General features: G+C 52.7%; 1 protein-coding gene across 6 annotated transcripts in view; it reads left to right on the top strand.

Moving 5' to 3' along the window:
- Kirrel3 (kirre like nephrin family adhesion molecule 3) overlaps nucleotides 1-18,506 on the top strand; it is a 547,843-nt gene that overhangs the window by 447,148 nt on the left and 82,189 nt on the right. For all 6 annotated transcript variants that reach the window (XM_063256032.1, XM_063256030.1, XM_023566166.2 and 3 more), the window contains 2 exons: nucleotides 11,345-11,494; nucleotides 16,419-16,568. In XM_063256032.1, the coding sequence (XP_063112102.1) occupies nucleotides 11,345-11,494; nucleotides 16,419-16,568 (300 nt within the window). The remainder of the gene's footprint in view (nucleotides 1-11,344; nucleotides 11,495-16,418; nucleotides 16,569-18,506) is intronic.

Genomic DNA, 18,506 nt, shown 5'->3' with positions numbered 1-18,506 from the left:
TTTGGGCCCCTGTTTTGTTATTTTCAAACCCCCCCCCCGTAAAGGCCCCCAAAATAGGACTTCAGAGAAATCGAAACATAAAGCATTAGGTTTGGGAGGGAGAGGCTGACAGGTTAACTCCAGGTCTAGACTCTGCATTGCATAGAGGAGGAATCTTAGCTTTGGGGAAGGACGGAGTGAGGCCCAAGGGCACCCAGACAGAGTGGGCAGAGATGTACCACACCGCTCCCTCCGGGCTTCGAAGCAGGGCGTGGGTACCGCCATGGTCTTTAGAAATGAGAGTGAAAGCCCTGGAGTCAGCCAATCTGTGGCCCAGCCCAGCATCACCTAGTGGTATCCGCATGGGTGCCTTCTAGGGGGACACAGTGGACACACTCTGCCCAGGCTCAGACCTGGCTCTCTCTGGGGCCAGTGACAGTTTTATTCCTGCTCTTTAGTTCCACTTCCTCCCTCCCTGCTGCTCCCGCCTCCTCTCAGGTTGCCTCACCTATTGCAGACTAGAAGTCACAGTGGCCGGGGACCCACAAAGAAAGCAGCTTGCCTAGCCTCAGGGCCACAGACCTGAGACAACATACAGGGAAGCTCTCTTCTGTTCCTTCCTGTCACCGCCACAAAACCACACTGCTTGGGCTGTTCCAGTCCAGTCTACCTCCAAGTGACCTGAGGCAGGGATGGATGGGCCCTTCATGGGCTCAGAGCCACTGTCTGCAACAGCACTTATCAGTGTCTCCCTGGCATCCAGGCCTCTGCTAGATCGATGGAAGGATCCCTCTCCCACCACTAATGAGCACAGAGCAGGCTCTGGCTGGGGTTGCAAAACTGATAATCAGCAGGCACAGGATTTATAGTGACTTTGGACTCACCCTGACTCAGCCAGCCCAATTGCTCTTCATTAAAGTCCACACTGTCCAGGACGACCTTGGTGGATTGTGTGACCTGGAAAGAGAATGTGAAGTGGGTGCGATTATAGGCTGACCAGGCTGCCCCAGCTCAGGCAAGAAGTGAGGGTGGGGGAATGAGCCTCCAGACTTGGTCAGCTCCCCTCTGTAAGCACGAGCAAACTCCTGCACAGTTTCAGAAACATTCTGGCAAGTTTCTCCTCACCTGTGCCTCGGCAGCTAGCTGCCAGTTGTTGCAAATGGCAATGTTGGGGTAAAAGTATTCGCAATTCTCTCTCCCAGAGGAGGTCTAGAAGAATCACACACACAGTGAAGAGAAGCCCAGATCTTCTGTTGGTATTTTCAGTACCAGGCCCATGGAAGATCCAGCTAGAGAACCCGTTGCCATCCCAACAGACCTCTAAACCTGCGTAAACGTTGGCGTGAGTTAGATGTCGCACATAGGCAGCTGGTCCCAACATTCCGAATCTAAGCTGATCCCCTCCCTCTCAGACAGTCACAGCAACGTCTGTAACTTTCCATTTTGGGCAATAAATTCTCAGTTCCTCACCGAATGGGAGGCATGCTGCCTGACCCAGAGTGCGTGCTCAGCAGGTCTGAGTTACCTATCCCCTCTTCTCAGCTCTGACTACGTCCAAGACTTCTGAACCGAGAGATTTGGGGACCCCCATCCATTAACACACTTCCAGCTGAACTCACTGCCTCGCCTCAAACCTGCTTCTCATCCTGAGTCTGCAAATGGCTCGGCACTGCTGTTCACTTTGCCCTGTGAGTCAGGGCGCGCTGGCCTCTACGTCCCTGAGTCACATCAGGTGCCATCAATCCTGCCTCCAAGTGGTGCCTACATCCGATTTCTTATTACCACCAGTGCAGCTTTTGCCTGAGCCCTGTGGCAGTAAAATCGCCTTCCCATCTTCAGATTATCCTTCTTCATCCCCCTTGTCTCACTGTCACCACCGTGAGCTCCTAAAACCTAACTCCGAGACGTGAGTCCACAGCCTTGATGATTCCTCCTTAAATGCAACACCTTAACGTGGGCTGAAGGCCCACGCAGCCACACCCCATGCCTTTCTAGCCTGGCAGCCACTAAAATACATCCTCACACACATACTCCAAGCACCAACTGCCTCAGGTTCTTAGTGACGGTAGCAATGGCCAAAAAGGGCATTTTACACAAAATTTCCTATTCTGGGCTCCCAAAAAAGCCCTAGAAATAGTGTTTACTGCCCCAGAAGGGAAACTGAGGCTCAGAGGAACTGAGCAGTTTCTCCAGGGTCACAGAGCTGTCACAGCAATACCAGGTCAGGTCTAGCCTTGTGACATCTCTGTCTTATTCCCTGAACCCAGTCTGATCTCAACTTTACTGGGCTGTCGCCATGCCAGAGAGCGCCCCCCCACCCCGCCCTTATCTTGTTAACACTTGCAAGCCATCTCAGAAGCCAGCACCCCCCAAGTCTTTCCTTGGGACTTGGTTTCTACCTCATTTTGGCACTAAAAAGGAGGGGCTTTTATCCAGCTCCCGGTGTGCCCATCTACTTCCTCCAGGCTCTACGCCCCTCGTTAGAGAAAACAGTTCCTCCTTTGTACTCCACAACTAGCCCCAGGCTTCAGAGAAGCTGCTGAGGTGGCTCTCGGTCCTGCCTGAGACAAACAGGGCATTATTCCTTGAGATGGCACAATCCCTGGTGAGGTGGGTTTGTGAACAATGTGACCAAATTGATAAATTTTAAATTTAATTAGCTGAGCTCAGGACCACTCATATACAGATCCTCCAATTTCAGACTCCAAACAAGTGGTCCCCAATTGGAAATTTACAGAGCTTTTAAGATAGAGAGCCACAAAAAGACATCCTACTAGAAACAATTTAGCTAGAGTCTTACATTAACTTTTGGTTGACACATGTATCCTGTTTCTTTGTCGAGCAGGTTAATTTTTCTCTTGTGGATTCAGCTCATTCTGCTTTTCTCATGGGATTGTACTCTGAGTAATTTTCCATTCTCCTGAGACAAATTCAGGAGACTAGTTATATGCAGGCTCAAGATGGCGTCGGTTATGCCAAGCTATAACACCTGACATAAAATCAAATGTATTAGATAGAAGTCAATCAGTGGTCTAGTATGTCCCCATCACCTTCAACTCTGCACCCTAAAGTAGGTCACAAGAGGGCATTGTGGGAATTTTCTGAAGCTCATTCTCCTGCATTAGGAGCTAGCCCTGGGCTGAGCAGAAGCAAACCTGCAGAAGTGCCTGCCTTTCTTCCACGTCTGACAGTGTGCTGCTGTCCTTAGGGGCTGCTAAGCCAGCTCCTCTCCACCCTCCTCCCATTTGCTTGCATCTCAGGACAGGAACCGCTTTCCTTAATCGCATAAGAGGCAATTTACTGCAAGCTCTGGGCTGGGAGAAAGCTGGCGATAAATATCCCCATACACGTATCCTTAAGCCTTCCCCAATTGGTCACTAATAACAGAGCAGACAGTGACATTTGAGCCTTTTCTGCATGGCTGACCCGGTTCTCCGGGCAACTCTGAGACAGGCCCAGCAGCTGCAGGACTCAAAGCAGCAGAGCCTGTGGCCCGGAGCTCACCCTGTTTCTTACCTGCTCCACTGAGCAGAATTCTGGGAAGGGACGGATTTCTGATAGGTCAGACTTCAGACTTGCAAAAGCGTCCTTCTCAAACCCTGGGCTCCCTGACAGGTGCCACTGTGGGCCCAGTTTCAACAGTCCTGGGCTTAGAAGAGGCTCTTGGACAGTGATGAAAATAGCAATCTTTTGTGACACATACTCCACTTGCCAGGTTATTTTCCACAAAATACCTGTTATCCTCGCAGCAGCTTTGCCAAGAGGGAGGATCAGTCCCATTTTGCAGACGAGGAACTTTGGTTCATACTGTGTTCTTTCAACTTCCAGGACTCAGGCCTTGGCAGGTGACCCTTGGGCAGGCAGCTGAGGGTTACCTGTCACTCATAACTTTACTTGTGTTTCTTCTTCTCCTCAGTCACATTCTCAAGTCATGGTTTCTTTCAGGAAGCCTTCCCTGTCCCCACTCTCCAGTTCCCATACATGAAGCACACTTTGCTTAAACCCCAGAAGAACTTAATCTGACCTCTCTGTGAGAGCCACCACTTGCCCCTTGTAATCTAGAGATCGGTGGTCGTGTGTGAGACCATCCAGGGACTCTCATGCCCTGCTGCTGAGCTAAGGTCAGGCAAAGCAGCCAGCCCAGGCAACGGAAGAACCTTCTCATGTTTACCTCCCAGCTGAGCTCCAAATGCAGAGCAAGCGGGGAGTTTGGCACCCCCCTGCCCCACCCCGTGTCAGGCTCAGGAAGGACAGAGGTTTACCTCCTCTGCTATTACAGCTGCTCCCTAATTCCCACTTTATACTAACCAGTCCATGCTGCCTGACACCATGCAAGCACAGTAGAGAGACACTCCCTATGGGCTGGCAACAGACCTGGGACCCTAAAAGCTCAGCGTGTGTCCCAAGAGAGTGAGGGCTGACAGTTGTTGGTGGCTGGGACGGATGAGTACCTTGGCTTCTCTGAGGCCAGGTGGGGAGATTCCCAAATGCCAGGGGCCTGGGGACACTGGCCATTTCCCTACCTGTTCTGCACATACAGAGACCGAGGCGCCGTGGGTTCTGGGACCGCACAGACGGTCTTTCCCCACAGAGCTTCTAGACTGTGCTGACCAGGCCCTGGCTGGGGCTGTGCAGAGAGGAGGGGCTAAGGAAGGCGGAGGAGTGCTGGGGGAAGGGGAGAGGGAGGGCCCAGAACCACAAAAGCTTGCACATTTGCATCTTGGATCCCTCAGCTTGCCTTGCAGCCTCAGAAAAAATTTGCTCCAGAAATTCTACATCAGAGGCTTTTCAACATCCTATTAAAACAAGAAGAATTGTTCCATCAAAATCTAAAGTGGTTGGCAAGGAGCAGAGGCCAGAAAATTCTGGCTGAGGAAGAGGTGGGCCTGAAGGAGGGCTCCCTGGGCCCCCTAAATGCACCTGTGTGCACCTGTGCCTAGCAGCCACTCTCAGGAGCACTGCTCTAAAGCAGGCACACGGTGTCATGTGACCCTCGTAACCTCCGCCTTCCATGTCAGAATTCCTCCCTTCTCCCCAGAAAACAGCTGGGCATTGCGGGGAGAATTTAGACTGAGGACCAAAAGAATGTGCTGCTTCTTGTGCAGAAGCAGGGTGTCTTGGGCATTTTAAACATTGCACACTGGAAGATTGTGGGACCTCCCAAGCCAGAGGGTGGAGGTTTGATCCATGCTAACGAGGCTGATGCCCCTCCAGGGTAGTCTGGCCTGAGACCTTGGGGTCTACTGGACATGAGGAAAGGGGCGCTACAGGACCTTAGAGAAAAGCTCCTCAATACGATGGGGAAGCTGCAGACAGGTGTGGGAGCAGTGGCAGGAGGACGGGGAGGGGCACCATTGCTCAGCACCCCACTTCCTCCTGCTCCTTGTCCCTGAGCTGGGACAGAGAGCTCTTCAGGGTGTCTCATCCCCAGATTCCAACTCCGCCACTTCCTGGGCAAGGGCTCTGGGCCTGCCCAAGGCCCCAGCAGATGTGACGCACAGGGGAGATGTGCAGATGGGGCGGGGAGTCAGCTTGGGGTTCTCACAATGCTCTGAGAGCCCCTGGGCCCCTCGTTATACAGGACCCCACCCTTGTGAGACAAGACCAGCAGCAAGCAGACACCTGCCCCAGGAGTGAGGTTCAAACGTGTTTCCATCCCCGCTGCCCCAGCGCCCTGCAGGACTGCGCTTACACAGCTTCTTCTGCAGCAGAAGCTGACTCACGCCACCCCGACAGGGGACCAGAGTGGCCTGCACCCCCAAGCCCCGTGCCCTGGAGCAGCCAGGACGGACAATTCTGCCACCTCTTTTCCCCCAACAAGGTGTGGCTCGTAATAGCTGGTCCACTGCCTCCAGTATTGTGCTGGACCACCCCAACATTGGCCATGGCCCCACCTGAGAAGGACACAGAGGCTAAGGGGACAATCTGCTCTTAAGAGAAACACAGATTCCTCAGTCATCATTGATACTAGTTAAAAGCTCTCATCTCCCCATCACATCAACAGGAGACCATTTGCCCTTCCAGGTTGGGCTTCTCACCCCCACCCCACCCCGACTCCCTCAGAGCTCAGCAGCCCACAGCGAAAGGCAGCACTGGAAGAGGAACAGCAGCCTTTGTGATGGGAAAGGCCCTCTTCAACCGATGCTCGTTGTGAGCCACCCTTGGAGCCAGCTAGTCCAGATGACTTCCTCTGAGTCTCCACAGTGACTCTCAGAGGTGGCTGCTATTGTTCCCATTTTGAAGATGGGAAAAGTGAGGCCCACCAAGTTAGTAGAGGTGCTAAAATTCAAACCCAAGTCAGTGAGATCCCCTGACTCTACTGCTTACCACTATTGTGCCTGCTCCATCCCAAAGGGCTGGATGAAAGGACAGAGTTCTGTGGACTGGTGTGGTTGTGTTTGGGGGGTGATCTGTGGACCTTACACCCACACTCACCTTCTCAGGAAGTCTCCCTGGCTGGGCGGGGGCTCCAACCCATCCAAAGAACTTCGCCCATGAACACAATGCGAAACCACCAAGGGGAACTGGCCAAGGGCAGCAGCAGGAGATGGAGGCCAAGGCAGGTGCTCGAGCTCCAGAGCACAAGGCCTGCATCATAAGGTCCAAAGAAGGGCCTCAGGATATAACTCTGGAGCAAGAATTCGGGGCTCAGCCGGGTATGGTAGCACATGCCTGTGTGTAATCCCAGCACTCAGGAGGCTGACGCAGCAGGATTCTGAGTCCAGCTTGGGCTACAAAGTGAGTTCAAGGCCAGCCTGGGCTGCATAGCGAGACCCTGTCGTAAAAAGAAAAAAAAAAGTGCCGGGCTCGTGTTCCTTCTCGCTGCCCCTGCCGTGGGCCTCAGACCAGCTCATCTTCTCCTGGGTCAGGTAAGGCACCTAAGTCATAGGGCTGGAGGCAACTTGATAAAATAACCCATGTAAAGTTATCACATGCTTGAAATTCAGTACAAGTTGGTTATCATAAATTTCACGACAATAAAAGTATTATTTATTGTCCAGATGCTTCTCAACTTGTAACGGGGTTGCATCTCAATAAGCCTTCAATGAAAATACCCAAAGTGGGAACTGCCTGTGACACCCCTAACATGCAAACATCACGGGTTTATACCACAGCACGAGGACGTCTCGGTCGTGTGTCCGAGTGGCTACCTGGTGGCTGTGGCTTGCTGCCACTGCCAGCATCACAAAAGAGGACTGAACCCTACACATCACCAGCCCAGGAAAAGTTCCAACTTTAAAGTCATGGTGCAGTTTCTCTGCATGTGCATCTCTTTGACCATATTGTAAGTCAAAAATCTTGAGTCAAATCAGGTCAAGTCATGATCTTTAGGGGATCTTTGAAATCCCAGCAGCAGTGCTGAGTTAGTTCACCTATAAAATGCGGGCACTAACTGGTGCAACACACACATTGACACGCCCAGCCCCAGCATCCAGCAGGTCTGCCTTGCATAACTCAATGACTTTTTTCCTCCTATAAAGCCAGAATCCTCAAGACTTGGCCTTTCTCTTTATGCCTCGCCTGTCTCATACTGTGCATGTGTTCAGCCCAGAGTTTGCCTGGTTGGTAGTTTATAATACAGCGGCCACAGATTCCAGGGGACGGTCTAGAATAGGTCCAATACCAGCACAGAGGCACCTTTCACACGGGTATATCTGATGCTCACACATTGGGCCGGGCTCGGGGCCCCTTGGGAAGGAGATAGCATGGCTTCTGCTCTCTGGGATGGTGCACACTGGTTCCTCTTTCTTTTCCACTCTTTGGGATCAATAAAGGTGCTCAATAAGCTTTGGAGAAATTGAAGGGGATCTGAAAGCAGAATGATAGGGAAAGAAAGGAGAGGAGGAAAAGAGAGATGAGGACCCCTGTGAGTAGCAGAAGTTCCCTGGGAAGAGATCTGGGCCTCAAAGGGTAAGCACAGCTGCCTGGGGAGGCCAGGCTGAGCAGGAGGGCACAGCCATCCAGAGACCATGGGACAGAGAGGAAGGGGACAGTAGCACTAACCGGCAGCCACTGGGTCAGACTGTGGCAAGGTGTGTGATGCCAGAGCCAAGGTGGGTGTTGTCCCACAGGCAGTGGGGAGCCACAGAGGGTCCACCCTGGGAAGGGGACCCTCTAGGGCAGTGGCGATCCGACCAGAACACTCAGGGTGGCCTGAGCACTGCACACGGCTATGGAAGCTGCTGAGTCTGTTGGAAGAAGCCGGGCAGTGAGGTCCAGGCTTGGGCTGTAGCAGGAGGAACGGAGAAGTACGGCCGGGCCTGAGCAGACGCAGAGAGAAGATGAAGCGTGCAGGTCACGGCCACGAGGGGTGCGGTGCACCCTCCAGACAGTGCAGCAGGGCACCGACGCCTGGCAGATCACAGTCAGGGTGCAGGAAATAAGCAAACGCTGTCCAGGAGCACCGTCCCCTCAGGGTCACCTCCAAGAGGGCACCGAAATGATCCGAGCTCCATTCACATTTCACATTTCACGTCTGTGGAGGAGGAAAGAAAATGGACATAAGAAAATGGGCAGCAAGGACAAGGGGCAAGAGGTTTGATGACCAGCACAGTGGCCCCAAAATGCGCCCCCCAGAACCCTGGGCAGGAACGGCCCCAGATCTGTCCCCTGGGTGAAAGCAGCAGGCTGCTACCCCCCACCTCTCTTCCCCACAGTACCTCAACTCTAACCCGCTCCCCACACTCAGTCACACAAGCCGTCGAGGGCCTGGCTTTTAGCCCCAGCACCACGAGGAAAAAGTGCATCCCGCTGAAAGGGCGCGCCTGGTTTAAAAGAAAAAAGTGATGCTGGTGACGCACAAAAATTAAAACTGGACTGGAAAAGAAAATTGTCAATGATAATTCTCACCACTGACCCCCCCCCCCTTAAAAGTTACTAATTGTGTTCTGTGGGTGAGGCGATCCTGAGTGGTCAGGGTTGAGACAGAGCTGGACGCTGAAGTCTTCTGGTGTCTGCATCTGGGAGGCTGTGTCAGACAGTGCTGCGCTCCAGGCCCTCTCCTGTCCCCTGCTCTGCCCTACTCCACCAGGCCCCACATGTTATTCCAGGGGACCTGTGCAGCCCCCACTCCTGGGTCTCACACCCTCCAATGTGGCCACCCAGAGCCACCTCCACTGAGCCCTTCTCCCAGGCCTGCGGTGTCCTCCAGAGCCCCGTCTCCATGGAAACAGCCAGAACTCACCCTTGCCCCCAAGGATGCCTCCCGCACCCTGATTCCCAGGCAGCCTCACCCAGCGCCTCCTCTCCTCCCACCAAGAGGAAGCAAGAAGGGCAGGTTGGGATGGGCACTGCTTGCTTTCCAGCCTTCTCATTATGGCCCCTTCAGCTCCCGGCTGACAACCTGATAATTCTCTCTGATAGCGCAGTCTTTGGCGGCTACTTTGACACCGTCCTCTCCAGAAAGATTTGAGATAAAAAAAAAATGTGCTGTGAAATCGTCATTAGAGCAGGGAGGGGAGCGCTTGGGGCAGGGGTCCTCTCTCCTCCCTTCTTCCCATTCCCATCTTCCTTCTCTTTCTCCTTCTCCTCCTCTACCTCTTGCCCACCTTTCTTCCTCCCCAGCTCCCTTCTTTCTCTCCTGCCCCCTCCCGCCTCTCCCCTTCCTCTTCTCTCGGCTATTTGTCCTTCTCTCTTGTTTTGGTGCCAAAACAGTCTAATTACAACAGAAAACTTGAAGAGACAGGGAGAGAGAGAGAGAGAGAGAGAAAATCCACCACACACAGCTGATTAAAATGTCCTATGAAATCTAATTTGTAAAGCTCAAATCAGAATAAAAAGTGTTACTCCCACAATTCAAGGCCAATGTGATTTTTAATGAGCCTCCTCAGAGATGCAGCCAGGCCCCAGCAGGCTGTGAACCCGGCCACCTGCTGCAGCCTGGAGCTGCATCTCTGCTCGTGGGAGCCCCCACCACACCCTCTGCTGGTGCCCCGGGCTCCCTTCCTCCGCTGCTTCCTCGGCTGAACGCTCAGCCCTGTGTGTGAACCAGCCTGGAGTGTTGCGTCCCCTACGTGGGCAGCTGCAGGTATCCAGGACTCCCAGCGAGGAGGGGTGAGGCCATGGCAGCGTCGGCCCCATCGATTTCCAGGTGCCATGTCTGTGTCTACAGGGCAGGGAGGGCTCAGAACTCAGAGGTGACCTTGGTGGGGAGGGGGTGCTGCACCCTCTGACCCTGGCTTCTCTGTTATCAAATGGGCCTGTTTCCACCCTGAAGTATATAAAATGGACCGCAGAGGGGTTGTGCAAAGCACTGATCACACTGCTCAGACGCTCGGTGAATGTCAGTGTCCTGTCACCCTGTGGCCACTCAGGAAGCGGGGCCCATGCCACCACGCTTCTTAGCAGCTGGAGCTGCCAGGACCAGGCCTCAGGACCTGCACGCACATTGCCCAGCTAGTGAGAACTTGGCGCTTAGGGCCAGGAAGATGTGGATTCGCAGCCTCTCTGCGCCCAGGGAGCGCCCTGGGGAATTTCACTCAGTCCCTGGGACCCGTTTCCCAACCCCTGCAAGGCGGGCTTCACATGACACACTGGGTGCTCTTACTGCCACCACCACAGGGAGGATGCAGCACCTGGGAGTGCCCTGTCACCCACCAGCACGGCTCCTGTCACTTTACCTCACCTCCTGGTGCCTCATCCCCAAAAATGGGGGTAAAAATAGTGCTTGCTATTTTTAAGTTGCTACTAGTCTGAAAATATTAATGAGCTAATATTCAAAAACCTGAGCCCAGAGCCTGGCATCTTGTTCGTACCTTGAGGGTGTTGGTTTAATAAAACAGGAACTGATAGCTGCCATGGTTCCTGCTGTCTGGGTTTGGAGCACACAGCAGTCATAGGCCCCATGGATGACCAGCCCCGGGAGGCTGGGTAGCGCCTGCTACAGGAAAGGAAGGGACAGGAAGATGCAGCACAACCAGGCCAGCAGCTCCCTCCAGCACGTGTGTCATCCTGAACACCACCCACGCTCCTGGATCTGCTCTAGGCCTGGCCAGCAGCTGCTAAAACCATACTCGTGCCTGTGATCCCATGTTTGACTAAAACCACCCAAGTGGTGTTCAGTAGGAGTTCACCCAAGACAAAGACAGGAGCACATCCCCAGGGTAGCTGGGGTGGCCGCTGGGGGACTGGGAATGGTTGGTCCCCAGTGTTAGTGATAAGGACTGATGAGCAGAGGGCTGGGTGGAGAATCAGCCCTGGACCAGGATGAAGCTGGGCATGAAGGTCTCCAGCAGAAGTGGCAGACTGGGACAAAAGGGGGAAGCCTGGTCCCCTAGGTCAGCCTCATCTCTGCCTCTGGAAGCTGAGAGGAGCCTGTGGGCTGCTCCCGGCACAGAACTCACCGCTGTGCTTGTCTCCTTCCTAGGCCAAGTCTACTCCTTCAGCCAGCAGCCCCAGGACCAGGTGGTGGTATCCGGACAACCGGTGACGCTGCTGTGCGCCATCCCTGAATACGATGGCTTCGTTCTGTGGATCAAGGACGGCTTGGCCCTGGGTGTAGGCAGAGACCTCTCGAGTGAGTACCTCCAAACCTGCCCAGGCAGGCCCAGCCACCTCCCCAGAAAACCCACCTTCTGCCACAGGTGTTTGGAGAGAGAACTCCAGCTTTCCCTGCAGCTCCCAGGCAGAGACCAGCTAGGTCTAGAACCCCAGAGCTCCAGGGCTGCAGACCCCATTCCAGTGGTGAGTCCTAAACATAGCACAGTGTTACCATCGGGAATCTATGCCAGTCAAACACCTTTCACCTAAGTCTAATTTCTAGGAATCGAGTGTTTTTGTTTCTTGGCCCATAGTGTATCCCTCATTTATCAAGGTGCGATCCAGCTTCTCACCCAATAAGGAAGCCAAGCAAACTAATAACTCAAGAAGAAATCTGGCTGACCGTAGGGGTCATCTTGTCATGGGAAGAAAAGAAAATACAGGAGGTGTCCGCAGTAAACCTATGAATGCCCCGCTTGGCATCAAGTGTCAACTATTGTGAATGGCTACCCGTGCCACCATGCAAACCCCTTCCCAACCCATCCTTCCCCAGGGGAAAAGAGGAACGGACCATCCTCCAATCAGCCAGGAGTCTTCCACCCCGGGGGGTTAGGTGCCAGGCTGCTAAGCTGGATATCAATGGCACAGTTCAGAGGGCAGGTCTGGGTGTCCTTCCCTGGAGATTTGGGAATGGCTGGGGGCAGAGGCTGAGTGAAAAATACATATTCTGCTGAAAAGAGCTTTGCATCTTTCACGGCGTACAGCTGTAGAAAAATAAAAATCGCAGTGTACTCAGGAACATGATAGTTGGGAAATTAATATTTTAGAATGTGAGTTATGTCTTTCCAAAAATGTATATTGAAACATTATAGCAATGGTCAATAGCAGTCACAGAGTTTGCATCCTGAAGCCCAGCTGAGCACAGATAAAATATACAACAATATCTCCAAAATATACTGTGTAGCCGTAAAGTTTAAGTGCTATGGGAACCAGCCAATCTCAGAGACTCTGAGCTTCCTTACCAGAGAGAAATGGGAAGAACATCAAAACCTCCCCAGATGAAACTTGCTCAGGCTCCGAGTGGTCCTGAGCTCAGCCTTGCACTGTGGCTGTCACAGAGGCTGCCCCATGCCTAGTTAGTGGTGGTCAGCCTTCCACCAGGAGCAGGGGGCTTGCAAGGTCAGTGGCCGAGAAGCAGTCCTGGGTCACCAGGGATGATTCACAGAGTGGTCATCGTGGCCTGGATCATTGCCCATAAATGACTTCTGGGATCCTGGATTGGTGCCTGCTCCATGCTTAACAAATAAATAAACAAACAAACAACATGGGCTTCTGAGCTCTCCAGCTCAACTCCAGTTACAGGAGGAAAGCAAGCCCTCTTCCTGCACAGCTTGAGCTCCAGGTAGACATTGGCTCTGCACATGTCCCCCAAATGCCATCTGGACAATAATGATAGATATTTCCAGGATCAATCAGTGCTGCTCGCTTGGCTGATGATGGAGCAAAACAGCTCCACACAACTCAGCGAGTATTTGTAAGACCCTTAACGCTGAGAATGCTTTCCTACAGGGAAACTGAGGCACTGTGGCAAGACTTCACCTGCTACCCCTCAGTCTTTCCAATTCAACCATGTCACCCCCTTCAGTCTACTGGGAATGACAGACTCGCTGATTCACAAAGGGACACTAACTGTTCCCCTGGTCCCCGAGACTGGAAACCCAGCCAGAGAAAATGACTTATAAATATGCTCCCTCATATGGATAGAACCCTTTTCTTCTAAGAAGTTCAAATACTTTTCAGATAATTATCTCATAAATCTGCAGTTGTCTAGAAGGAACAAAGGGTTTTCTCTTTATTTGACAGGTAAATAGAATCACAACAAAGAGAGACATTGACTCAAGTAGATAACCAATCCCAGTGTGTGGGACCCTGTCTGCTGGCCTCAAGTGGTCCCTATGCTCTGTCTGCTTTCCCTTCCAGAGACAGAGCCCTCCACCTGGGCCAAATGACATTTAGAGACTGCTTACTGTGCAGGCACTTTACAGAGGCTACCCTATCCAGTCCTCACCTGGGTGCTAGCAGCATTGCCCTCATTTTACCAATAAGGAAACTGAGGCACAAGAAGTTAAAGTAATTTGGCCAAGACAACAGAGTAAGGAAGAGATATACCAGCATCAAACCCGAGCAGTTTGACTGTAGAACCCACACTCCAGATAATTTGACCTCCTTTGGGAGTAGACAGAGATTAATGATACTATAAAGGAGCTAGAAAGTCCTGAAATCTATGCTTCTGTTTTCCAGAGATGCTGCCAGTCCTAGGGATAGCATCACAGCTCGCTGCCTAATTAGGCAAATACAAACAAACCCATCACTGATGTTTTCAGCAGCTCATGAGAGCAAAATCCTGCTGCTGATAGCTTGCAAGACAACAAAAACACCAGCTCCAGCCAAGATGCCTGCAGGAGACTGGGGGATAATCACAGGACAGCAGGAATTGGGCTGGGCTGGAGGGTGGGGACACGAGCCAGCTGCACGGAGGGTTGCAGCAGCTGGGAGAGGGGTGCTTGGAGCCCAGTGCGGGGAGAGCCAGCCTCACTTACGTGGGCTCCCTCCCCAGCCCATCACGGGGAAGGAAAGTGGCAGGCATGAGTGGGACACAGGCAGTGCCCATAGGTGGCAGCTAACTGCCTTCTGAACATTTTTGGCCGGGCCTGCACAGCTGTGGAAGATGAGGCCTTTTGGTGACATGAGGGGACAAGCGGCAGCCATGCATGGCTCAGCTGTGTGGGAAAAACCCTCAGAGCCTGCGGCAACTCATCCAGAGGCTCAAAGTGCCCTACCTCACTTGCCAAAAATGGGCACTGGTGGCCCCTGGTGTAGCCAGCCCCAGGAAGCCCTGCCTCACCTCTGGGCCACTCTAAACTTAGGGAAGCAAAAGGACCTTAGAGTGCACCCAGTCCAGCCTTCCATCCAGGGTAGAAATCATCCTGGCAGGAGAGAGGTGACCATCCAACCTCTGCTTGAATAGAGCCAGTGATGAGGACTTCCCTTCTGTCCCTGGCAGCCCACCCAGATCTCTGTTTGGACACCTCGAATGGTCAGGGATATTTGACGTGGCTTCATGCTACCAGTGCTGCCAGTGCTGGTGTTGCCCTTGGGAGCACATCTGACCCCCACACATCAAGGCCTTGGAAACATATGAAGAAAGCACTTGCTTCTCTCTGTCTCTCTGTCTCTCTCCTCACTCTCTTTTCTCTCTCTCTCTCTCTCTCTCTCTCTCTCTCTCTCTCTCTCTCTCTCTCTCCCCTGTCTTATCTCTTCTTTATAAGAGCCAGAGTGTCCAATCCTCTCCTCCCGTGGTGTTTTCTACAATTTTCCACTGTTCTGGTAAAGGTCCTGCAGAGAGAGCAATCGTCCGAGCCTCCGAAGGGTGGTACGAGCAGAGTGGACTCTGACGGGAGAGAGGGACCAGAGCCAGGAGAAAGGGAGGGTGCAGGGGTTCACTTGTAAATCCATGGTGCAAGGGACACGGGCGAGGATAAGCTCAGGCGAGAGGCGGGATGAGAATGGATCCTACCAGGACAAACTAAGGAGGTGTAGGTCCAGTGTCCAGGGAAGACGGCAACAGCCCCACCTGGCCAGCCATGGTTTATGGTGGTATTTATATTCAGCCCTACACAGCAGCAGGAAAGCTGATTAATGATTTATCATCCTCAAACTTTTATTTATCTATTATTCATTGCCAGTGGTAGAAGGGGCCCCAAATTCCTAAGTGTCCTGAGCATCTCATAAGTGCTTAATCAGGCCCTAGGGCTCGGGGTAGGTAGCAGAAATAACCAGAGAAGGACCGCTTATGGCTCAGAGCGCCCAGAGATTCAGCAGGGGCCTGATTTCTACTTCCTGTCCTGTCCGTCCTGGGTCAAAACTTCTTCCCAACAGGCAATCTTGATTCTTTTCCAAATATTTTTCTTTCCTGCCTTTTCTCTCTTGTTCTGTCTTCTCTCTGCAAATCTCAGGCTGGCTTTTCTGTCTCTCCCTCCTGCCTCCCATTTGTCTCCTTTTCTAAATGATGTATGTCTACTTAGTAGGCCACGGTACCGAGCACTTTACAGAGCAATTACCCAGCCAGCTGCATCTGACCACAGTTAGCATCTGTGTCTCCTCCCTTTCCTCTCTAATGGTCATCCTAACCTTAAAACCGATAACCACACACACACACACACACACACACACAGGCCCGCCCTGCAAATCTCCGGCTTTTGCGCCCCCCACCTTGAGATGAGCACCCTGAGCTGTCACCTGCTGAGAGCTCCCACTGCTGTCCTGTTTGTCTCAAATGTTCCTCCATGCTGCAGAGTGATATATAAAATTTCCTCTTTACCCTCTACAGATCCAGTGCTTTTAACCTGTGAAGTAAACTGGCAATGGACAGATTGACAGAGATAAAGGCATTTAAGTGTATTAAAATGCGGAAACACAGGAGCCATCCACCAAGCATGAGGCTTAAAGGAAGAACCAGATAGTTGAGGCGTAAACAGCATTTTAAGCTACAGAAAGAACCAGGGGCCAGGCTGCTGGAGGGAGGGGGATGCTAGTTATGGAAGAAAGGGGCTGCAATTCACCTGACAGAGGCTGGGTCTTGTTATGCTGATCAAGCCTCCCGGGTACTGGTTATCAGAAGGCCACCTGCGGTCATCTCTGTACAGGCCAGGTGTCAGACTCACAATCTCTCCCTCCTGTGAAAAAACCTTTCCTAGACAGGTGGCAGGATCCGATAGAAAAGCCTCTGCCAGTGTCCCTGTTGACTAGGTGCACATTTCTTTTTGCAAAAGGACAGCCTTTCGAAGCCATTCTGTGATGTCCATAGCATCTCTAAAGAGCCACCTGCAGATAGGCTTAAGAAAGCAAATTAAAGAAGAAGGGTTCTTTAGCCTCCCTAACCCACCTGCCATCTCCCACAGGTTACCCCCAGTACCTGGTGGTGGGGAACCATCTGTCAGGAGAGCATCACCTGAAGATCCTGCGGGCAGAGCTGCAAGACGATGCTGTGTATGAGTGCCAGGCCATCCAGGCTGCCATCCGGTCCCGCCCTGCACGTCTCACTGTGCTAGGTAAGAGCCGTCACATGTGAGGCAAGAGTGTCCTGGGAAACACCAAGGCTCAGCTCTGGGGCCCTTCCAGCCAGGTCAGGGAGAAAGGCTCCTGCTGGGCATTATCTCACCAGCCTCCAGTCACTGTTGTGGTCTCTCTCCACCCACAGGGGTCAAGAGAACTCTCCTGGCCTCAGAAATCCCAAGGCCAAGGCCACCTGACCTCTGACTGTCCAACCCCAGTTTGCATGACTGTGCCTTGGAGAACTGAGGAGGATTCCTGGGCACTCTCCTCCTGTGATCAGGGCCACACCCAGGCTAGGCCATGGGGATAAAGGTTAAAGGATGTGGTGTGGTCTACAAGTCCTTTCCTTCAGGGTTAACCTCTCCCAAAGCGCTAACAAGTCTCCTCTGCCCATGTCCACTGCAAAAGCAGCCCCAAGCTGATTTTGGTGTCCATGGAGAATCACCAGTGACCTGTAGTCCTTCTCACCCCTTCTCCTGGGAATCCTGGCTCAAGGGTCAGCAGCCCCAGGGAAATCCATTTCAGGCCTCATTCCAAATCATACTTTCCCCCTGAGATCTTTTGCTCCGCATCCCCGCTCCTCCATTCAGCAGACCTCCCTGAGGGATGGGCTTGTGCAGTGACCCACAGAATGCCTGTCTCTGATGACAAGTTCAGCCCCGGTCATCTCCCACCTCTGGCCAGATGTTCCAGAGAGACTGGGGGCTGCAGGGAGGCAGCCTGGCACATGAGTAATAACAGCTTCATTTGTACAACGCTTTACAGCAACTGTGGAAGCTTTCTCGCATGCATCACCTCAGCTCTGCCTAAGCTATTCTGGAAACTAGAGGCTGTTACCCCAGGTGAGAAACTGAGGCTCCGAGAAGTGGAGGGCCCGGCTCAGGGTTTCTGGGCCAGGATTTCCCATAGAGAAGCCTCCACCAGACACATATGGAGAGAGCTGGGGCAGCCAGAAGAGGGGAGCCCGGCTGCTGCCTCCTCTTGGCAGCTGCCTCAGAGGCTTGATGACAGGTTGGCAGCTGGGGCACTGCATCGTAGCCTGTAGATAAAGCTCACGGCTGCTGAGAAATGAAATATTTAAAAGTGTGTCAGGTCCTCTTCAGATCTACATACCCAAACACACCGGGGCAAGCACTTTCACGCAGGGCAACAGATGGGTCCCCCAGGACCATTTCTAACAACTCGGAGCTGGGTGTCTGGAGACAGGGAGGGGCAGCAGGGCCAACCTCCCTGACCTGGTGGACTCCTGGAGTCCCCTGTGGCCTTCAAAGGAAGGAATAGAAAAATAAACCATCGGGCGGGGCAGCCGGCTGGGCGACCTGGCTGCAGGCAGCCTCTGGCAGAGGCCAGGGATGCTAAGGAAAGATAGCTGTCCTCTTTCCTCCAGGGAGAATGGCTAAATTGGGACCGGGTCCACAACCTGGGGTGGGCTTGAGGGAAGAGGGAGCAGAACTTAGGGTTATCAGTTTTTGTTTTTTTTTTCCTAATTTGGGGATTTGCAAAGTACCAGAACAGATTTGCTAGGAAGAGTTGTGGGGTCTCATCTTCAAAGACAGCTCAGCTTCCCATACTCAAAAGAGCCTGCCCCTGCTGCCTCGCCTTCTAGAGAGGGCCAGGAGCGCTAAGAAAGAGCAGAACCTAAGCTCTGAGCACTCTGACTTCATACCAGACCAAGGACTCATCTCCTCCTTAAGGTATCTCAGCCTCGCCAGCTAAGCAGGGCCATTTCCTTTCTCTTCTCTATCACAACATCCAACATATTAAAAATCCAAATTCTGCCACACGTTTGACAGATAAGGAAACAGAGACGCAGAGAGGCAAAGGCCCTCAAAGGAGGTCACACAATTTAATTAACATTTAAAATCAACTCCACATTTTCCAGCTTCAGACCAATGCTCTTTGCCATCTCCCACTCCCAAATGCCATCCGAATGG

The sequence above is a fragment of the Cavia porcellus genome, unplaced genomic scaffold, assembly GCF_034190915.1.
Source record: "Cavia porcellus strain 051 isolate PalLab524CR breed Dunkin Hartley unplaced genomic scaffold, mCavPor4.1 scaffold_9, whole genome shotgun sequence".
NCBI lineage: Eukaryota > Metazoa > Chordata > Mammalia > Rodentia > Caviidae > Cavia > Cavia porcellus.
This window is presented reverse-complemented; position numbering and strand designations above follow the sequence as displayed.